At 37.4% G+C, this 18,020-nt stretch overlaps 1 protein-coding gene across 3 annotated transcripts in view; it reads right to left on the reverse strand.

Moving 5' to 3' along the window:
- Window positions 1-255: 255 nt before the first annotated feature.
- opcml (opioid binding protein/cell adhesion molecule-like) overlaps window positions 256-18,020 on the reverse strand; it is a 453,699-nt gene continuing 435,934 nt past the window's right edge. For all 3 annotated transcript variants that reach the window (XM_088088419.1, XM_088088418.1, XM_088088420.1), the window contains 4 exons: window positions 8,109-8,246; window positions 7,226-7,346; window positions 5,134-5,285; window positions 256-4,735 (listed from right to left, as the gene is read on the reverse strand). In XM_088088419.1, the coding sequence (XP_087944545.1) occupies window positions 4,635-4,735; window positions 5,134-5,285; window positions 7,226-7,346; window positions 8,109-8,246 (512 nt within the window). In that variant the 3' untranslated portion in view covers window positions 256-4,634. The remainder of the gene's footprint in view (window positions 4,736-5,133; window positions 5,286-7,225; window positions 7,347-8,108; window positions 8,247-18,020) is intronic.

An 18,020-nucleotide genomic window follows, 5' to 3' on the forward strand; every position in this document is an offset into this window, starting at 1 on the left:
CTAGCTAGCTTACAATTAACAATGAATGCCTCATAATGCATTATAGTTTTGGTCTTCATTGAAAGTGTTACCATTTTTTGATAACAAAACAATAAAGCTGCAGGCTGTAAAATCATGACAATGAATAGAAAGAGGCTAAGATGTAATCATAACTAACTAAATATTGGCTAGTACAGCTTTAAATTAAAACAACAAAAACTGAAAAGTGACATTAATGTATGACATCGTAGTCCAACAAATGACCGGCAACTTGAATTCACATTTAACCAGTTTATGAACATTTTTGCAATCTCTCAATCAAATGATACGATGACTATATACCATATAATAGTGACTTCCCTATGCTGAACCTCCAGTAAGGTCAGAAAACATATCAAACAGGTCAACAATGCAGCCATCAATGAGATCATACACGGTAAAATCAACTGTTTTTAGGAAAAAAAAAATTGTAAATGACAAATGATTTGTGAATACTGCAAACTTTAAAATGCCCGTTATGCATTCAGCGAGTAAAAGATAATGTGAAATGCATAAATCTAAAATCCTTCTCCACCATTAAAACAAAACAAAACAAAACAAAACAAAACAAAACAAAACAACACTGTTGTTCATGGTGCCATTATGCAAAAATACACCTGAAGTAAGTTCCAGTATCAGTTCTCTTTTAATGGGGAATTTAAACAAATTGATTCAAGCTTATTGACATCAATACTTATCATGTTAATCTATCTGGGATGAAAAGGGTCACAATAACCCTTCACTTTAGTTTAGCAGGCTTCTAAATCTCACCTGTTGTTTTTTTTTTGCAAACTCCTAGAAAGGTAAAATCCCATCCTGTGACAGTCTGCAGCTGACTCCTTCACCATCATTACAAGCACATAATTCAACATGTGAGCACAACGAAAGCATTCCCACATACATCAATCTCATCTGTTGGTTTGTCTTCAACACACGTCTTACTCATAGGTATGCACAGGAGTGAACTGGACAATAGCAGAACATCACATTATCAATCACTTGTGCTTTAGCTGTATTCTCTTCACTGGAAAGTTCTGTCCGAGGCAGACTTAAAAGAAAAAAAAAAAAAAAAAAAAAAGTCCCTTGAAAATGCATCCACTGACTACAGAACACAACAATCACTTCTGCAGTCTTGAGAACAGCGTCTGCTTTTTATCTCGGGGCAAACCAGGTTAAGAGCACACATTCACAACACCTGAAAAAGAGCTTCATAGCAGCTACGCGGAACATTCATCATCATTCAAGTTGACTTAACTATCTTGAGAAAATATTCTAGCTTGAGTCATTTGTGGATTGGATGTGGACTGAAGCTATGTGCCAGCTTTGTAGTTAAAAATGTGAAAAACACCCTGGCCTCTCAAGTTGTATTTAAACTGAAGGAGTTTTAAGGATGTTTTTTGAGCTTCTCCACAACCTCACATTCAAATACTTGGGTGACAAATATGATTAAACAGATTTTATATAGTTGACTTGAAGAGCATGTTTGAGTAGAAACTTTGATAGTAATGTTTTCAAATATGTGAAGAGGCGAACTAACCCTTTGAATGCTGCGCAAATTGGTTTCAATTCCTTTAAAAGCATGGGAAGAGCAATCTAAAAAGTGGCCAGAAAAGAAAAGAAAAAAGCAAGAAATTGGTAAAATGTTACAAGAATTGTAATCTAAAAATAAGCAATAAAAAGAAGAAAAAAAACAAAAACAAATAAAGTTTTATGGATATTTGCCCCCCTTTCTTTTCTTCTTCTTGATAATATCGAATAATTCCTCCCCAAGTAATTTTCTGGTCATTTTCATGTCACATTTTACTTTATTTCATTTTTTTCTGACTTTTCATGCCACATTGCTCATTGCATTGCTCCCCATGTATTCAAAAGAAATAAAACTATTTTTCTTAGATTTTAGAGGTTTAAATAAACATACTAAGCTCTGGCAGTATCATGGTAAAACAGGGTACTTAGAAATCTTGATCTATACAGCATAGTATCTTGATATTTTGCATGGCAATATCATATCAATGTAAGTATTGTTTTTTTTTTCGAATAATATAAATTAATATTAAAATAAAATTCAACTTGTACCAGTCTACCAGGATAAGAAAATCAAATGCTTTTTTTTTAATTCACTAGATACAGTTTGCTGCAATTTAGTGTGATTGACAAACTGAAAACTTCAACTTATTAGAGAAAACAGATACTGAAATATAATGAAAATTGTTGCAAATATTGCAACAATTTTCATTATATTACAAGGTATGTTATTGCAATACTCAGCATATCGCAAGACATGTAACAGGGTAATAATACTGAGTATTGTGATAATATTGTATCGTGGGGCCTTTGGTGATTCCAACTCCTATTTGAGATACAAGTTAGTTATCCATCCCAGTGCACACAATCTATGTTTTTATTGTTCTGGATGTTATTGTACAGTGGTAACATAAGGCAGTGGTTCTTAACCAGGGGTGCGGAGACCCCCAGGAGTCCTTGAGAGAGTTCCAGGAGGTCTCCAGAAAAAAAAAGAAAAGAAAAAGTAATGAAAAAAGGTTTATGGTTTATTTTCACTATTTAATTTACTGTAGAAGTGACTCAAATGTCTGTAAGAGTCATACAAGTTACTATACTAGTCATAGATTATTCATCTTCCACAGTTATTCCCTAGGTTGTTAACAATACGGCGGAAAGACTGATTATTTTCATTATTGGAACTTGCACAGGATTTTTTTTCTCAACATTTTATAGACACAATAATTACATCGATTAATCAAGAAACATAAGGGCAGATGAATCAATTATCATTTTGTCAATAAAATGTCAGAAAATAATGAAAAATGCCCTGTATTCATTTTTAAAGCAATTCAGTTTGATCATGTATGACAAAGAAAAACATTAAATTCCAATACTAAATATAAAACCGGCAAATGTGTTGCTTTTTTACTATAAAATAACAAAAACAATTATTTGATTATCAAAGTTGTTGCCCATTTATCTTCTATCCATTGAATTGTCGATTAATCAACTATTTGTTGCAGCTCAAGTTCAGTATATATTTCTGGTTTTAATCATATCTATCTATCAAATAAAAGGTTAAGAACCACTGATGTAAAGCATACTTTTGATTCACATTACCACACGGCTAACTCAACCTCACAATAAAAGCAGATGTGGTATTGAATGAGCAAAGCAAATTCCCAGTCACTGCATTTACTTTTTAAATCATTCACATAAGAATGAAGAAAATATATACAAATTCAAAAATGGTGGTCATTCAAGTACCTCTAACTGTTCTCACTTACTAGTTCTGAATTCATAGTGAGTGTTTGCATTTTCAGAGATATTTAGGATTTTAAGTAAAATTAATTGAGTACTATTTTGTAATCAAAGATCAATACAAAAATATAATAAACACAAACACATGATTTGTGATAACCTGTTTGTCTTTGTGAATCCAAAGAAAAGCCTCAATTGCACAAAAGCCCACTGGCCAACCAAGGGAACCTGAGAACCACCGTGGCTGCCTGAGAAACTGAAAGGCTAGTTATTAAATGTTTATTTAAATTTTGAGACAGATTGATAACCACCTGCGAAATCATACTAGTTGCATCTTAAAAACAAAACTTTAAAAGTCAAATATAACACTAGGAGCTGTTACAAAGTCTTATTTGACACGCTAAGATTTCTCACTTGAGAGCTGCACTGAGTGAGATATCAGTTTAGTGCCATGTTGCTAATTAGAGCACCCACCAACCTGACGCTTTAACGACGCCATCAGCACTAACTGTTCAACAAGTTTCACCTCTGAGCATTCCAGTTGACACTTTAGAAAACAAATCAGCACTGACCTACACTTCTGTCTGACATTACACTTCACATAAATGTCTGATTTCTGATTTTTAGTGCTTAGTTTAAATATGCCGTGAAGCTGCTATGATGCTGTGATAAGGTGTTTCAAAAATGCGTCTGAGTATGCGTCTTGAAAAACAAGAGTGCAGGAATTGTCTGTACACATTTGTACATTTTCTACACACACTACGATGTAAATAAAAACTTGGATGCACTATGCAGTAGGACTTTGCCTGAGAAATCATGGTGTTCTATTTATTATGCTGAACTGCTTGTCATGAAGGATCTTTTACTCGGTTTTGCATACAACTGTAAAAATACAGTAAAATTCAACAATCACATTGCATTTTTTCCTGTTTTGTCATTTACTTAAAAAAGCGTAATGGTATTGTACAGATATTGAACAGGACATGACACAATAATATTAATCTGAATGTACACTTCAATATTGGGCAATAAACAGTCAACTATCAACAAGTTACATGTATTTTTCTTCTTTTTCCCTTTTCACATACAAAAAGGTTTGGGGGAGACACAAATTCGGTAGTTCTACCATCATCAAATTAGTGCATGATTCAAATTTTTCCCTTCCTCGGATTGACGCCGCTCACTCTTGGCGAGCCAACAGAGAACAGACTCTGATGCAAAGCCAGAAAGAAAAAGAAAGAAAACTAAGGGTGAACCACTGGCACTCTTAAATTTCCATTCTTCTTATAGGACTAATAGTCTGTTCTTGCTGCTCAATGCTGAGAGAAGCTCGGAGGTTGTCACATTTCACATCAGAACTTGAGCAAGTGGAGTGAGGTTACAGTCAGCAGGAGGCATACAGAGCAACGGGGCAACACGGCGGCCCCGTTCACATCATGCATGGCGCCGGGACCTGCAGGAGAACAACACAGCACTTACTGCATCAGCAACGTTTGTATTTCCTACAGTTCAAATCACTGCTTGAACCGTGGCGGTGCTTCAACATGGACTGTGATTAACTGGGATTGTTCACATGGATGTGGCCTATTATCTCAGCACGAAAAAACAAACCAACAACTTTACATCGGTGCTGCAATTGCCATGGAAACTGGTGAATGGTGGGAATAAAAATGTAAACCAGTGAATAACATACGGTGGGTGATCTTCATGTAAGGATTTCTATGTGGGCAGCTGTTGACATGCAAAGAAGTGGCTGTGGTAATAGTCCATTTGCAAATCAATTACAATAATTTAATCATAATTAACACTTTCATTCACATCGGTGGGTTTTTATACAGGCAGCATTCTTACCATAAAGGATTATGCTGGCATTAGTGATGCCCATGGTGTTCATGGCAACACAAGTGTAGTTCCCATAGTCTTCTTCCGACACGTTGAAAAAGACAAGCATTGACTGTCTGCCTTGATTCTCTATCTTAACCCCGTTTAGTCCGTTGAAGAGCCTGGAAGGGAAGAGAAAAGGGAGCAGCTCTCAAGGCTTCTGCTGATGTGCAGGAGAGACACTGCGACTGTGCTTTTCTTGGGAAAGGAGTTCTTTGAGGCCATATGTTTGCTTCGGCCTTTAGTCAAGCACATGTATTTGAAATTTAGATCTGCAGGCAAATTAAAGACAAACATTTTTCGTACTATGGCTAAAACTCTGACTACAGCTCACTGCCTTATAATTATACATATACTGCGTAAAATTGACACCATACCTACTCTGTAAACTCTGTGCAGATGTGTTCCTGACGCTGGAGCCTGACATGTTCCTCCCATGGATGTTTTAAGAAGATTTGGATACAGCACGGAGGCGGGGCCCCGTTAATTCCAATGAGAGCTGCTCAGTAGCTAATTTCCATGGTGTGAAAGTATTGGGATCTTCCGCATAACTGGAACCATTAGGCATGCACACTAGAGCCTTATAGCAGCCGAGTGCGTCTGAGTGTGCCCGAGAAGGTAACTTCTGCCAGCAGAACAACTGACCCGGAGTAATAATACCTACTTTTACTCTACTACATTTACTAATGAAAAAGTATGCTTTGCTCCACTACATTTCCCTATACATTTTAGTGACGCACTACAAAATAGGGAAGGAAGGGAGGAAGGAAAGAGGGAAGAGATAGAAGGACAATTGAAGGACGGGAAGGAAAAAATGGATTTTGTTCTTTAAATCCTTTATGTTGTGTATTGTGTAGTGTGTGTTGTGTGTTTTATACTCCATTTGTCAGGTGATGTATATTACAAAGAAGTATACGTTCTATCTATCTATCTATCTATCTATAAAGAGAGTATTGTGCAATGCAATTATCCCTACGATATGGTTATCAAATATACCTGTGCCAAAGATTTGTGATAAAGGCAGGATATTTTACAGTTTGACAATAAATGTAATTGTCTGAAATCCCAACAACAACTCGTGTTTTGGAGGTGTAACTGCAGAGTGACAGACACACCACTGTATAAGCAGGCTGTAAATGCTCACAATCGTGTAAACCTTGTAAGCAAAACTGTAAATCCACCTTAACTGTATGCATTTGTACACTTCACCTTTCAGTGTACCACAATCTTTCTTTCGTTTCGTTGCCTTTTGTGAATTTAGATTTGCATGAAATTAGACAAACATTTGCACCTGTGGGCTGTAAAAGGCAAACATTTTTCATTTTCAAACTCTGAATGCAGCTCACTGTCTTATCAGAGTAACTGCATGTGTCTGTTTGTGCACTTCATCCTTCAGTGCGCGACAACCTTGCTCCTGTTTTCACTTATTGCATTTTCAGTTTCATTGCCTTATTTCATGTTAGCGGATGCCATTTATTTTATCAGCATCCTCCATCTTTCTGTTCTTGAGGAGTGATTTTGTCTTTTGGGGACTGAAGTCACTGTCAGGGACCATTTAACAGTGCAACATAGCCTGTGTTTACATCAGCTTAGCAGCTCTGGGGCTGCTCATAAACATCTTTCCAGTCTCCAGCTTTCAGTTGGAAAATATATTATACTATAATATCCTCTAGACCTCAGAGTGCCACAACACACTGACGTAAACCAATTACAGAGAAAGAACATAACAGTTGCCTTTGGTGTCCGGGCCTGTTTTGCTAATAATTTGCCAGAATTTGAGAGAAAAACAAGAAAAATCAGATTTTTCTAAATGTGATTATAGGGTTACATTGCTCATTAAGAGAGGAAAAATGCATGGCATGATGAATTATTTCATTACATCAAAAGCCAGATCTTATTTTAAACATGGAGAGGCCTATTTGGATAAAACCTTCACTTATCAACAAAGATCATGTAGTCTGGTTTTCTTCAAATAAAGTAAGTCCACACCCGACAGCACAATGAGTATCTTTGTGCGACTTCAAACAAGCCTGAAATCACAGAGCTCAGAGGAGAAACTTACCTGCGGTCTTCTTTGTACCACTCAAAATCTGCCCTTGGGACAGCCGATGCTTCGCATTGCAGGACTCCTTTTTGGCCAACTGCAGTACCCGTACCCCTAGCTTTAGAAATGAAGGGAGGATCTGTAAAACGGAGAGAAGTGTGATTCACAATGATGTCATACAGACAACATCATCACATGAATTGGTGTTTGGGGATCCATATTTCATACTCCTATTTCTTTAATCCTTCACAACCTGAAAAAAAAAAGGCTTAACTTCTTTCAAAAACATGGGTAATGAATGAAGAAATGATACCTCTCCCTTTCTTCTTTTTAATTTATTATATTAATATACCTTTTTTAATTTGATCTGTCCTTGTGTGCTTTCACTTGTTTACCTACGAACTAGTCTTTTGGATTGTACTTTTATTTAATACTTCAAGGACTTGACTTTGCTGTGATTTATTATCGCCCCAAAACAGGCTTGATGTAAAACTTCTTTAACTGTATTTTTTGTAAATCTTCTGGCTTTCAATACAAACAAAAAGAAGGTTCAGAGGTTTAAATGTTGTGAAGGGTGTCTGAAAGCAGCACAACAAAAGTGATGTCGCTCCAGGTTTCAAAGGGTTAAAAGTGAATCAACAGAGGAGGTAAGTTTAAGTAGTTTGTTACATATTTGGAACAGTGTGCAGTTGAATCTTCACTCACATGTGGTAAACTACCCGCCTTCTGAAGGCACAAAGCCGTACACAGTATTTTATAATACCAGTTTGAACAGGGATGCATATAACACGAAACAGTAAAATTAAAACACACTTTTTTTTTAAAAAATCAGGCTTTTTTGAGGATGTGTCTGTCCTGTTCATTATGTTTTCACCATGAATGGGAAAGTTTTGAATCTTACAGTTGACTGTGACTTGCACCGTCCTGACGTCTGGGCTCAGGATGTCATTAGAAGCAATGCATTCATACGATCCTGACTGTTCTTTGGTGATGGCTGTCAGCACCAGATGTTCCCCCTCCATCACAAATTTATGAGTGCCTGTGGAGAAGGAAAGACACAAGAAGAAGTGCATTAGTAACTATTAGTTAATAACGGCCCAGTACTGACCTTTGAATTGTCACTTTCCAAATACATATCACTGGTGCAGATATTCAACTAAATCACAGCAGTCTTTAACTGATAGAAGGAATAAAAATGCATCGTCCTAAATGCATAGTCCTCCAGTTGTCGGTTTTTAGCTCCACTAGTCGCAGGGCTCCCGCAATGGTGAGGTCACCTTTATGGGCTTAACTGAGATACTGCATGGACTGCCTCAGAATTTGGTTTAGCTAAATGACTGACCACCATAAGGTTTCACTTTCTCCATTACTTGTTGTATGACACATACCTGCAAAACTGATGACAAACACGATCTGCTAACCAAAAGCATATTAACGGAATCATGGTAAACAGTAAATGGACTTGTACTTGTATAGCGTTTTTCCAGTCATTGGACCACTCAAAGCACTTTCACACTACGACACACACACACACACACACACACACACACACACACACACACACACACACACACACACACACACACACACACACACACACACACACACACACATTGAGTGTCAGCTGTGGGTTGAGTGAGAATCAGCAGAAAGTTGATGAAAAAGAGTCCACACACCAGTACTTGGCATCATATGTTGTGAAAAAAACAGCAGAGTTTGAGGCTGTCACACTCTGAATCACTTTTGAAAGTTTTTTATAGGAAATAAGAGGCGATTGACAAAATCAGGAGATAAATATTTTAAACCAAAATGTGTTTACTTAGCAGCTGCTTTGTGACCCGAGCTGGAATATTGAATGGAACATTAAAAAAAAATAAATAAATGTGGTATATTACATTTTGAAGTATATATTGGTTTTTGGCTTGATGGATTCCAAATACCAAAAGATTTTATGTGGTTTGAATAAAATTTGCATCATTAGACAAGAAATGTTTTAGATCCTCAAAGCCTGAATGTAAAAAAACATTAACTTACCACAGAGTTTTCCTTGTAGGTTACTGAGGCATGGTATTCTTGAGCAACAAAAATGTAATATGCTCAGGGACATACTGGAACTGAAATTTAGCTCTGGACTTGAATTTTTATTTTATTTATTTATTTTGTCTAATTTTTTCACTGATTCAGTTTTTGTTTTGAGAAAAGAATTTAATGATGCGAATGACCTTTAAGACACGTTCATTTTTCACTGCTGCACTGAATCAAATGTAGACCAGGCCGTGTAACCCTAGGTGAGCAGGGATTCGAAGTACAAGTGTACTGCTAACTACTGTGAAAATGTGTATAAGCAGTCAATAGAGTGCTAAAATGGTTACCAGTGCTGTCACAAACATGTACAGTCACATACTCAATGGAGTTCCATTAAATTAGAGATAATAACATTTTATTAACCGTAAGGGAGCTGCACTAACCTGTTTTAAGTACTTTTATTCAGATTGATCTTAGTTTGTACATGTTAATGATGAATCCTCTGTGCATGCCAAAGTTAGTCATGGAGTTCCACAAGGTACTGTGCTAAGACCAATTCAATTAATTAAATTACTTAATTAATTAATTAATTTAACTTTATTTATGTTTCCCTTCATAAATATTATTAAAATTCTTTCCGTAAACTTTCATTGTTTTACGTATTATATGCAATTATATGCATCGTTCAAGTGTGGTGGTGTCTGTTTTTATTTTGGTTAATCATACACTGTTCTGATCAGGTTTTATCTCTGAAAAACATGTTTATCATATGATTGTTTTTTTTTATTATCTGGGTTCTTTATGGATTTATAGACAAGTCACACTGTACTCTAGACTACTCTGACTACTTAGAGCACCCCCCCCCTTTTTAATCTCATTCAGCCATTAATAGTGATTAAAAACAAAACAATAATAATACATTTTTATCAGCTAATACTTGAAAATAACAATCTGTTTCAGTATGTTGCAAAAAGGTTTTTGCTTTCAACATATAATTACCACTAAAACATTTGACAGAACTCTTCACAGTGAAATTGAATGTGCCATTCAGCTTTCAACAAAAACAAGAATTATTCCAAATTGAAAGAGGCCATTCATATCTCCCCTCAATATTTTATGTATTAGACTGGCCCAGTCTGGCAGGCGGCATGTGCTGTCTACATCTGCGAAGGCCAGGCAACAGACCCACCCATGCAGTTCGGGGGGCCCTCCCTAACTTCCCAGTGGCCAGTCCGCCCCTAAATATACTGCTTAATCAAGCTAGAGAGTATTAAGCCATTATGATGTAATCAGATTCGAATTTGACAGTAAACTTCCTTCCACCCATGGCCGTCATTAAAGGAGTCACACAGTTCCAGCCAGTAGCTCAACAGCATGCTATCCCCCACAGTCTGCCTAATATAGTTATCCATGATGAGAATGTTCAATACCTGTGCTAGCAGTTCCCCTGGTTACATGCAACAAGCTGATTATCTGTAGCCCACAACCTTTTCAGTGAATCCCCAGCCAGCTGCAACAGTGTCTGCAGCTGAGGATTTGGAATACATAATGATATTATGCTAATGTAGAGATATTGCTGGATTGACATTTCTGCTGATTGGGATTAGTGCTCCTATCCATTTTCCCACCCACGCAGCAATAGCTTAAGGTCTCTCTGTCACCAGAACATGCTTTTAACATTGCTGGTGTCAGGGGTAATTTGTGCTGTAACTCAAGTGGGCTTGTTTCGATGCAATTAGTTTATTTTCTTTGTGTAATGAGTGCATGCCCTGAGCTGTCTGCCCTCTGGAGACATTTGGAAGCAGAGCAAGTCCCAAATTCAGAGACAGACTGCAACTATGGCCTGTTGAGTTTATTTATCTTCTTAAAATAAGATCTTTGACTGGAATAATCACAAGATTATGCTCATCTGGGGTGGTTGTGGCCCAGGTAGTAGAGCTAATCGGAAGGCTGGCAGTTCAATCCCTGGCTCCTTCAATCAACATGTACAAGTATCCTTGGGCAAGACACTGAGCCCCAAACTGCTCCCATGTCATCATAATGTTCATTAGACGATCGTTTGCACAATGTTATCATAAGAACGCAGATTTTTTTTTAAATGCAAAGGAAAGACTTCTCCATTTAAAGTAGGGCTGTTCTCGTCTAAATGGAGCCTCGTACGGTAGCCTTGGCCACCCGTGTGTGTGTGTGTGTGTGTGTGTGTGTGTGTGTGTGTGTGTGTGTGAGAGTGAGTAAGTGAGTTTGTGAGTGAGGGCTCATTATGACATTGTAAACAGTAACGTGTCAGAATTCAAACAGCAATATAAAAACAGAGCAGGAGTAAATCGAGTACGATCAAAACAGTATTGATTCCACGGCCAAAACACACAGCAGAGTTGACAAAATGTAGACATGTAGAAAAACTATAGGATATTGACCAGAAACTGTTACAAGTACTACAATATAAATGTCAATCTAAATTACCCAGATGAATGAATATAAAGAAGTCATAATCATCACATATTACTGTGGATGAATGACTATAAAAACAATCACCATCATCATCAACACCCACATCAGTGGTCTGCAGCGATGGCCATAATTCCAGCACAACATCAGTGTCAGTACAGCATGACTGGATGACTAATAAGAGAGCCATTAAAGTACCGGCTGGCAGCCGGCACAAATGAGCGTCTAAAAGCACTCGGTGGAGCACCTCAGCAATATTCAGCCATTAGCTTAAGGAGCTCTGCTGACTAGATGCCACTATGTGCAGCTTTAGTAGAAAGATTACTGCAGTCCAATTACAAGCATTACAATATAAAGTCCAAAGATGGTAGGAAATGGCTTGGTACCATGACAGAAAGCAAGCAACAGGTTCTCTTTAGAAGTGATTGTATAAAAAAAAAAAGAAAATCAAAATCTTTTACGACTGATAATCGGTTTTGTAAAAAGTCGAAAAGGTGACCTGAAGCTAACAGAAGCTGGAAGGCACTCATTTTAACTTTACAGATGAATTAAAGTAGAGACATTTTATTTTAGTTATTGATGGGCTTTGCTAAAATGATCCCTTTAGTAGGCAAAACCAGTTTGTAGATCATGTTTGGCTTCCAGTGGTACAATGCTGTGATGCTATTGAGATATGATTTTGTCCTACAGGACCACGCATTTTAAAACCAAGGGCCCATTTCCCCAAAATTAAATCATGCAAGCTGCAATTTTCAAACTGCAGTCATTCATAAAATGTGCATCTGTAGCAATTTGTGATCTGCCAGTAAGTGGTGCTCACAAAATGCTTTTGTAAAATGGGCCACCATGACTGTACATGCATGCTCCCAAATAGACAAAAAAGCAAAATTATATCAATACAAATATGTGTGTTTATGTGTTACGAGATGAATGCCTTTGAAACAAATCCACTAAATGGCACTTTCTGCGTGCAGTTTGTATGTTATCAACATGTCTGTGAGGGTTCTCTCCAGATTATCTGGTTTCCTCTCACAATTCACAGGCATATCAGTGAGATGTCTGTAGAGCTTCATTCCCACTGCACAAAAAACATGAAACACATGCAATGCAATGCCGTCACAAATTACCCTGTCTTCTCCAAAGCAGTGCTAAAACACAGATCCAAATACATCTGCACAGAATTTGAGAGAAAGACTGAATAAGTAAGAGATCTAGAAAGAGAAGAAACCACTGAAAAACTCACGTGCACATGCTGATTTTGATGGCAAAGTGATAGAGCAGCAACCTGGCCTGCTAGGGCACATACTGTTTAATATATGGATATAAAAAATAGATAAATGTGTTCATGCATTAGTTTTGTCAAAAAATGTCTCTTTTTTCTCTGAAAAAACTGTGGGCTAGATTTACTATGAACATGGCAAATAATAAATGAGATCATCAAGCTCTGAAAATTTGTGATTACATGGTGATCTTTCAAACATTTACTGTGCCTGCACTTAATAAAATGAATCTGAGAAAAAAAACTACTCATGAAATGAAAGAAATTTTTAGGTTTAATATAATAAAAGAAGTCTGACAAGCTTATGGAGAAAGATGTTTTAGACACAGAAAAGACAAAATGAAACACAAGCTACCCCAGCAGTTAGTGCAGGTAAGCTACAACAAGGTGCTGATTTGACTGTTGTCTGAAAATAGAGGTGCATGCAACCTCAGCAGATGCCTAAATATCCCATCTAAAGAAAGCATGTTTCTTAATAGATATCAAAATTTATTAAATGCCAAGTTCAAATTGAAGTTAATTGAACACAAACCGCCCTGCGATAGTCTGGCGACCTTTCCAGGGTGTACCCGGCCTCTCGCCCAATGACAGCTGGGATAGGCTCCAGCCCCCCTGCAACCCTTACAAGGACAAGCGGTTACAGACAATAAATGAATGAATGAACACAAACCACACAGTGTCCCCTGTTTGGATGCTTAACAAGCTCATTTTGTGTTGATGCCAGTTGGTCTGTCAGTTGATAATTCCACCACTATGTGTCAGACTGAAAATCTTACCAGTTCTTGAATGGATTGCCATAAAATTTGACATTTGTGGTTCTAAGATGATTGACTCGAATGGCTTTAGTGATCCCCTGACCTTCCCTCTAGCATCACCATGATATTTTTAGTTTTGAGTGAAAGATATTGATGGATTGCATTTGAATTTTCAAATGAGGATATATTCTAATTACCTTTCTGGTTCCCTGACTTTTAAAGGCAAAAGGTAAAAATTCTTTTTTTCCCCAAGTCTGTGATTTATGATATGAATACCTTCAAAACCTGTGCCATCCCCACCAGCCTGAGGTGAACTTTGCGTCTAATGATAATTTGCAGATTTTAGAATATCACTTGCTATTGTTAACAGCATACTGATGTCAGCATTTAGCTCAAAGTGCTACTGTGTTCACAGAGCTGCTATCATGGCTGTGTAGAAAGCTGTGAAGTGATAGCTGATGAGGTGAGTTACCAATGGAGGAAGTTGGTATACCAGCCTGTTCTCATTCCAAAGTCATTATATGCCACTACTTGCACAGTGCTTTTGGCAAAAGATCCCGATGCCAAATCATGTCTGCATGATACGCTGCTGGATGGCGTTAGATGGAAAACGGCTGGACAGAACTGGTTGCGGTGTTATTATACGCCTGTGGACAGCTAGACAGCACCTGCTGTGTCAGCATGACATGCACATGAACAGATGGGCACGGACAGAAACTGTCGCATCCATATGATATGCAGCAGGACTGCATCAGGTTGAATCACTGGCAGTAACGATGTAATATAAGGAGCAGAAAGGTCACTCCTACCACTTTTGCAGCGCTTTTAGCGTAAGATCCCGACGCCATAAGCCACTTTTTGCTTGTGCATGATACGCCGCTAGATGCCAAAAGCTGAGAGTACGATTGGACAAAACCATTTACAGTGTAATTATATGATGACCGACAGTCAGACAGCCAGATGGCCAGAGAGTCAGACGGTACCTGCTGTAGCATGACATGCATACAGGCAGCATCAGGTTCAAACGCACAAAGATCCCTTATTCCAGTAATTACCTTCCATCTGAATGTGATGGGATTTTGTTACACTTTACCATGTGGCTACTTCCCTGAATCCTAATTATATGTACCAGCGTGTGCATCTGTTGACTTCCTGGTGTTGTTTGCCATGAGCTGTTGTCTAAACACAACCATGTGCAGCGTCATCCCACCATGTGCATTTCTTGATTCATTCATTTTCATTGTTGCTGCATCCTGAAAACATCATCAGCAGACGCAGAAGGATACCTAAAGCGTAATATGTAGAAGCGGATGTCTACTGCAAAGCTGCAATGTGTGACAACTTGGGATGAGAACATGTTGGCATATACCCTTCACAACACCACTGTGTGTAGACTCTTTGTTATTAGTCAGCTGACACAGTGCAGCATTCTAAACACTCCCACTACTATCTCCCTGAAGGCTTTATGTCTTTTCAGATGTTACAAATACTAAATTGTGTATATTGACAGCAGCCTACACATTATCTGAATCAAGTGAACACATAATCTGTTAACATACCCCCACCTATAATTTCCTCCTCTCTTAAATGCTTATGCAATAAAAACAGAGACACACCTGGCCCACACATTTTTTTTTAAATGACACAAAGTCAGACTTCAGCCTGCTGCTTCTGTTTGATAAATACACTGCATGTGGGGCAGAATATGTCAAATCTGAAAAACAGGTGCACAGGTGATCCTGCGTGTTCTGCAGTGCAATTCAGTAGGCACATTTTTCTACCACAAGCAGGAAAAGAAAAATGCCTATGATCTGGGACTGGCATTATACAGGAGCAGCCATCTAAAATTGCTGGCTGGGGCTTAATAGCGCTCTGGCTGAATTGACTGGGTCCACTGTGGGTCCCTGCTGGGTCCCTGCTGGGTCCCTGCTGTGTACTTGGCTGAAATTCGATCCCCCTACTGCAGCCTTGAAAAACACCTAAGCACCATGTGTGGGAACAAGTCGCAATTGTTTATCTATCCACCAGGGGGAGCAGTGATTGTGAAAGCTGGAAGGGACAATCAGACCACTGTATTGTGACAAATTTACTTTTAGTTTGCTGCTGACATTTTCATCTATCCGGTGCACCTGCAATGAGCTCTTCTTCTCTTCTTGTCATAGTGTCATGTGTATTGAGGCGCCATACTATAGTACTATGTGGGAAAAATGATTGAAAAAGTCATCATTCCAGATGTCAACAAATATTTGGTATAGCATTAAGAGGAATATTATAGAGCAGAATGGCCCAAAAAGTCAACATTTAAAATGTCGAAAAACACCATACTATAGTATGTGGAAAAAATGGTCAAAAAATGAATCGTTCCAAATGTAAAAAAAAGTCATAGTATAGCATTTTGAAGAACATTTAGTGGGGCAGCCTAATTAACCTATCGTTCATTTTTATGATAAAAGCATCAATTTTGGTACAAATAAGCTATATTTGTACCAAAATTGATGCTTTTATCATGTATTTAGAAGAAATCTGGATATCGGGGAACTGCAGATTGGTGTTCTCATGACCATGGAAATACCAGGAACAGCAGGCAGCCATTTTCCAAAATGGCTGCCTGCTGTTCCTGGTATATAGCACTTAAACCACCCCCAAGCTGCTGTGTCCATGTTTTCAATACCACAAATATTGATTACATACAAATTAAAGTGAAAATATGTTAATTACAATGTAAGGCAATAATAAATAAGAGAAAATGCAACAAAATTATGAAATTGCCTCTGCATGTTATAGAAATAACTGGATTCAACTGCAGCAGTGGAGAGAACAGCTGCATATTAACACAGGCCATGTGACAATGCTGAGTAAATGTACTGCCACTGAATGTTGACATCAAGAAAATGTCAGCATTCTACTTAATTATCTGTACGTTACTTATGTATTTTAAATGACAATATAATAATAATGATAATAATAATGATAACCATAATAATAATAAACATCCACAACTCAGACTCACTCCTCATTTAAAAATAAACTCAAAGCCCACCTTTTCTCTACAATAACTGTCTCCCACTGCCTCCCCAATTCTGAACTTTTATATCCCCTGACTTTTGCTTTTGCATTCTGTTTTCTGCATGTTAGTGTTTTTCATTATTTTGTATTCTCTATTTTGCATCTGTATGTTTTCCTTTCTGCATTCCGTGTAGAGTCTTTGAGTACCTAGAAAAGCACTATGTATGTTCTATCTATCTATCTATCTATCTATCTATCTATCTATCTATCTATCTATCTATCTATCAATCAATCAATCATTATGACTACTGTTAGAATTATTATTCTAATAATTATTCAGTATTATTATTACTGGTATTAGATGCTAAATGCCAACTGCATTTAGGTGGAAAACTATGACAATACAAAATATATTGACAAAAATAACACTATCTCAAAATTCTAACAATATTTCTCTCAATGAAGAACATTCATTCACTATTTCCATTTAAAATAGGTCATTCTGTCAGCTACAAATATCCATCAGTATGTACTTCTTCCCTCTTAGATGTAGTTAAGTATGGCGTAGGTCATTCTGTCAGGTGGTGTAGGTCATTCTTTCAGTTACAAATGTCTATCAAAGTGAAATGCTTCCTGTATAAATGTAGTTACATGTGGCATAAGTCATTCTGATAGGTGCTGAAGGTCATTCTGTCAGCTACAAATGTCTATCAGAATGTACTACTTCCTGAATAAATCTAGTGAACTGTGGCATAGGTCATTCTGTCAGGTGTAATAGATCATTTGTCCATTCTAATAAATAAATAAATAAATATCAGAATGGACAGCTTCCTGTATAAATGCAGGTAAATCCAGGGTAGGTCATTCTGATAGGTGACGTGGGTCATTCTGATAGATGCCATGAGTTATTCTGATAGGTGTCATAGGTCAATTTGTCAGCTACAAACATCTATCAGAATGGAGTATTTCCTGTATAAATGCAGTTAAATGTGGCGAAGGTCATTCTGTCAGCTACAAATATCTATCAGAATGTACTACGTCCTGTATAGATGTAGTTAAAGGAGGCATAGGTCATTTTGTCAGGTGGTGAAGTTCATTCTTTCAGTTACAAATGTCTGTGGGACTGGACTGCTTCCTGTATAAATAAATCTAAATATGTAGGTCATTCTGTCAGGTGCTGTAGGTCATTCTATTAGTTACAAATGTCTATCAGAATGTACTACTTCCTGTATAAATGTAGTGAACTGTGGCATAGGTCATTCTGTTCATTCAGTAGTAAACTTCTAATGTACTAATCTAC

This window comes from Plectropomus leopardus, chromosome 15 (genome assembly GCF_026936395.1).
Source record: "Plectropomus leopardus strain MGB_pleo_1.0 chromosome 15, ASM2693639v1, whole genome shotgun sequence".
In the NCBI taxonomy this organism is placed as follows: Eukaryota; Metazoa; Chordata; class Actinopteri; order Perciformes; family Serranidae; genus Plectropomus; species Plectropomus leopardus.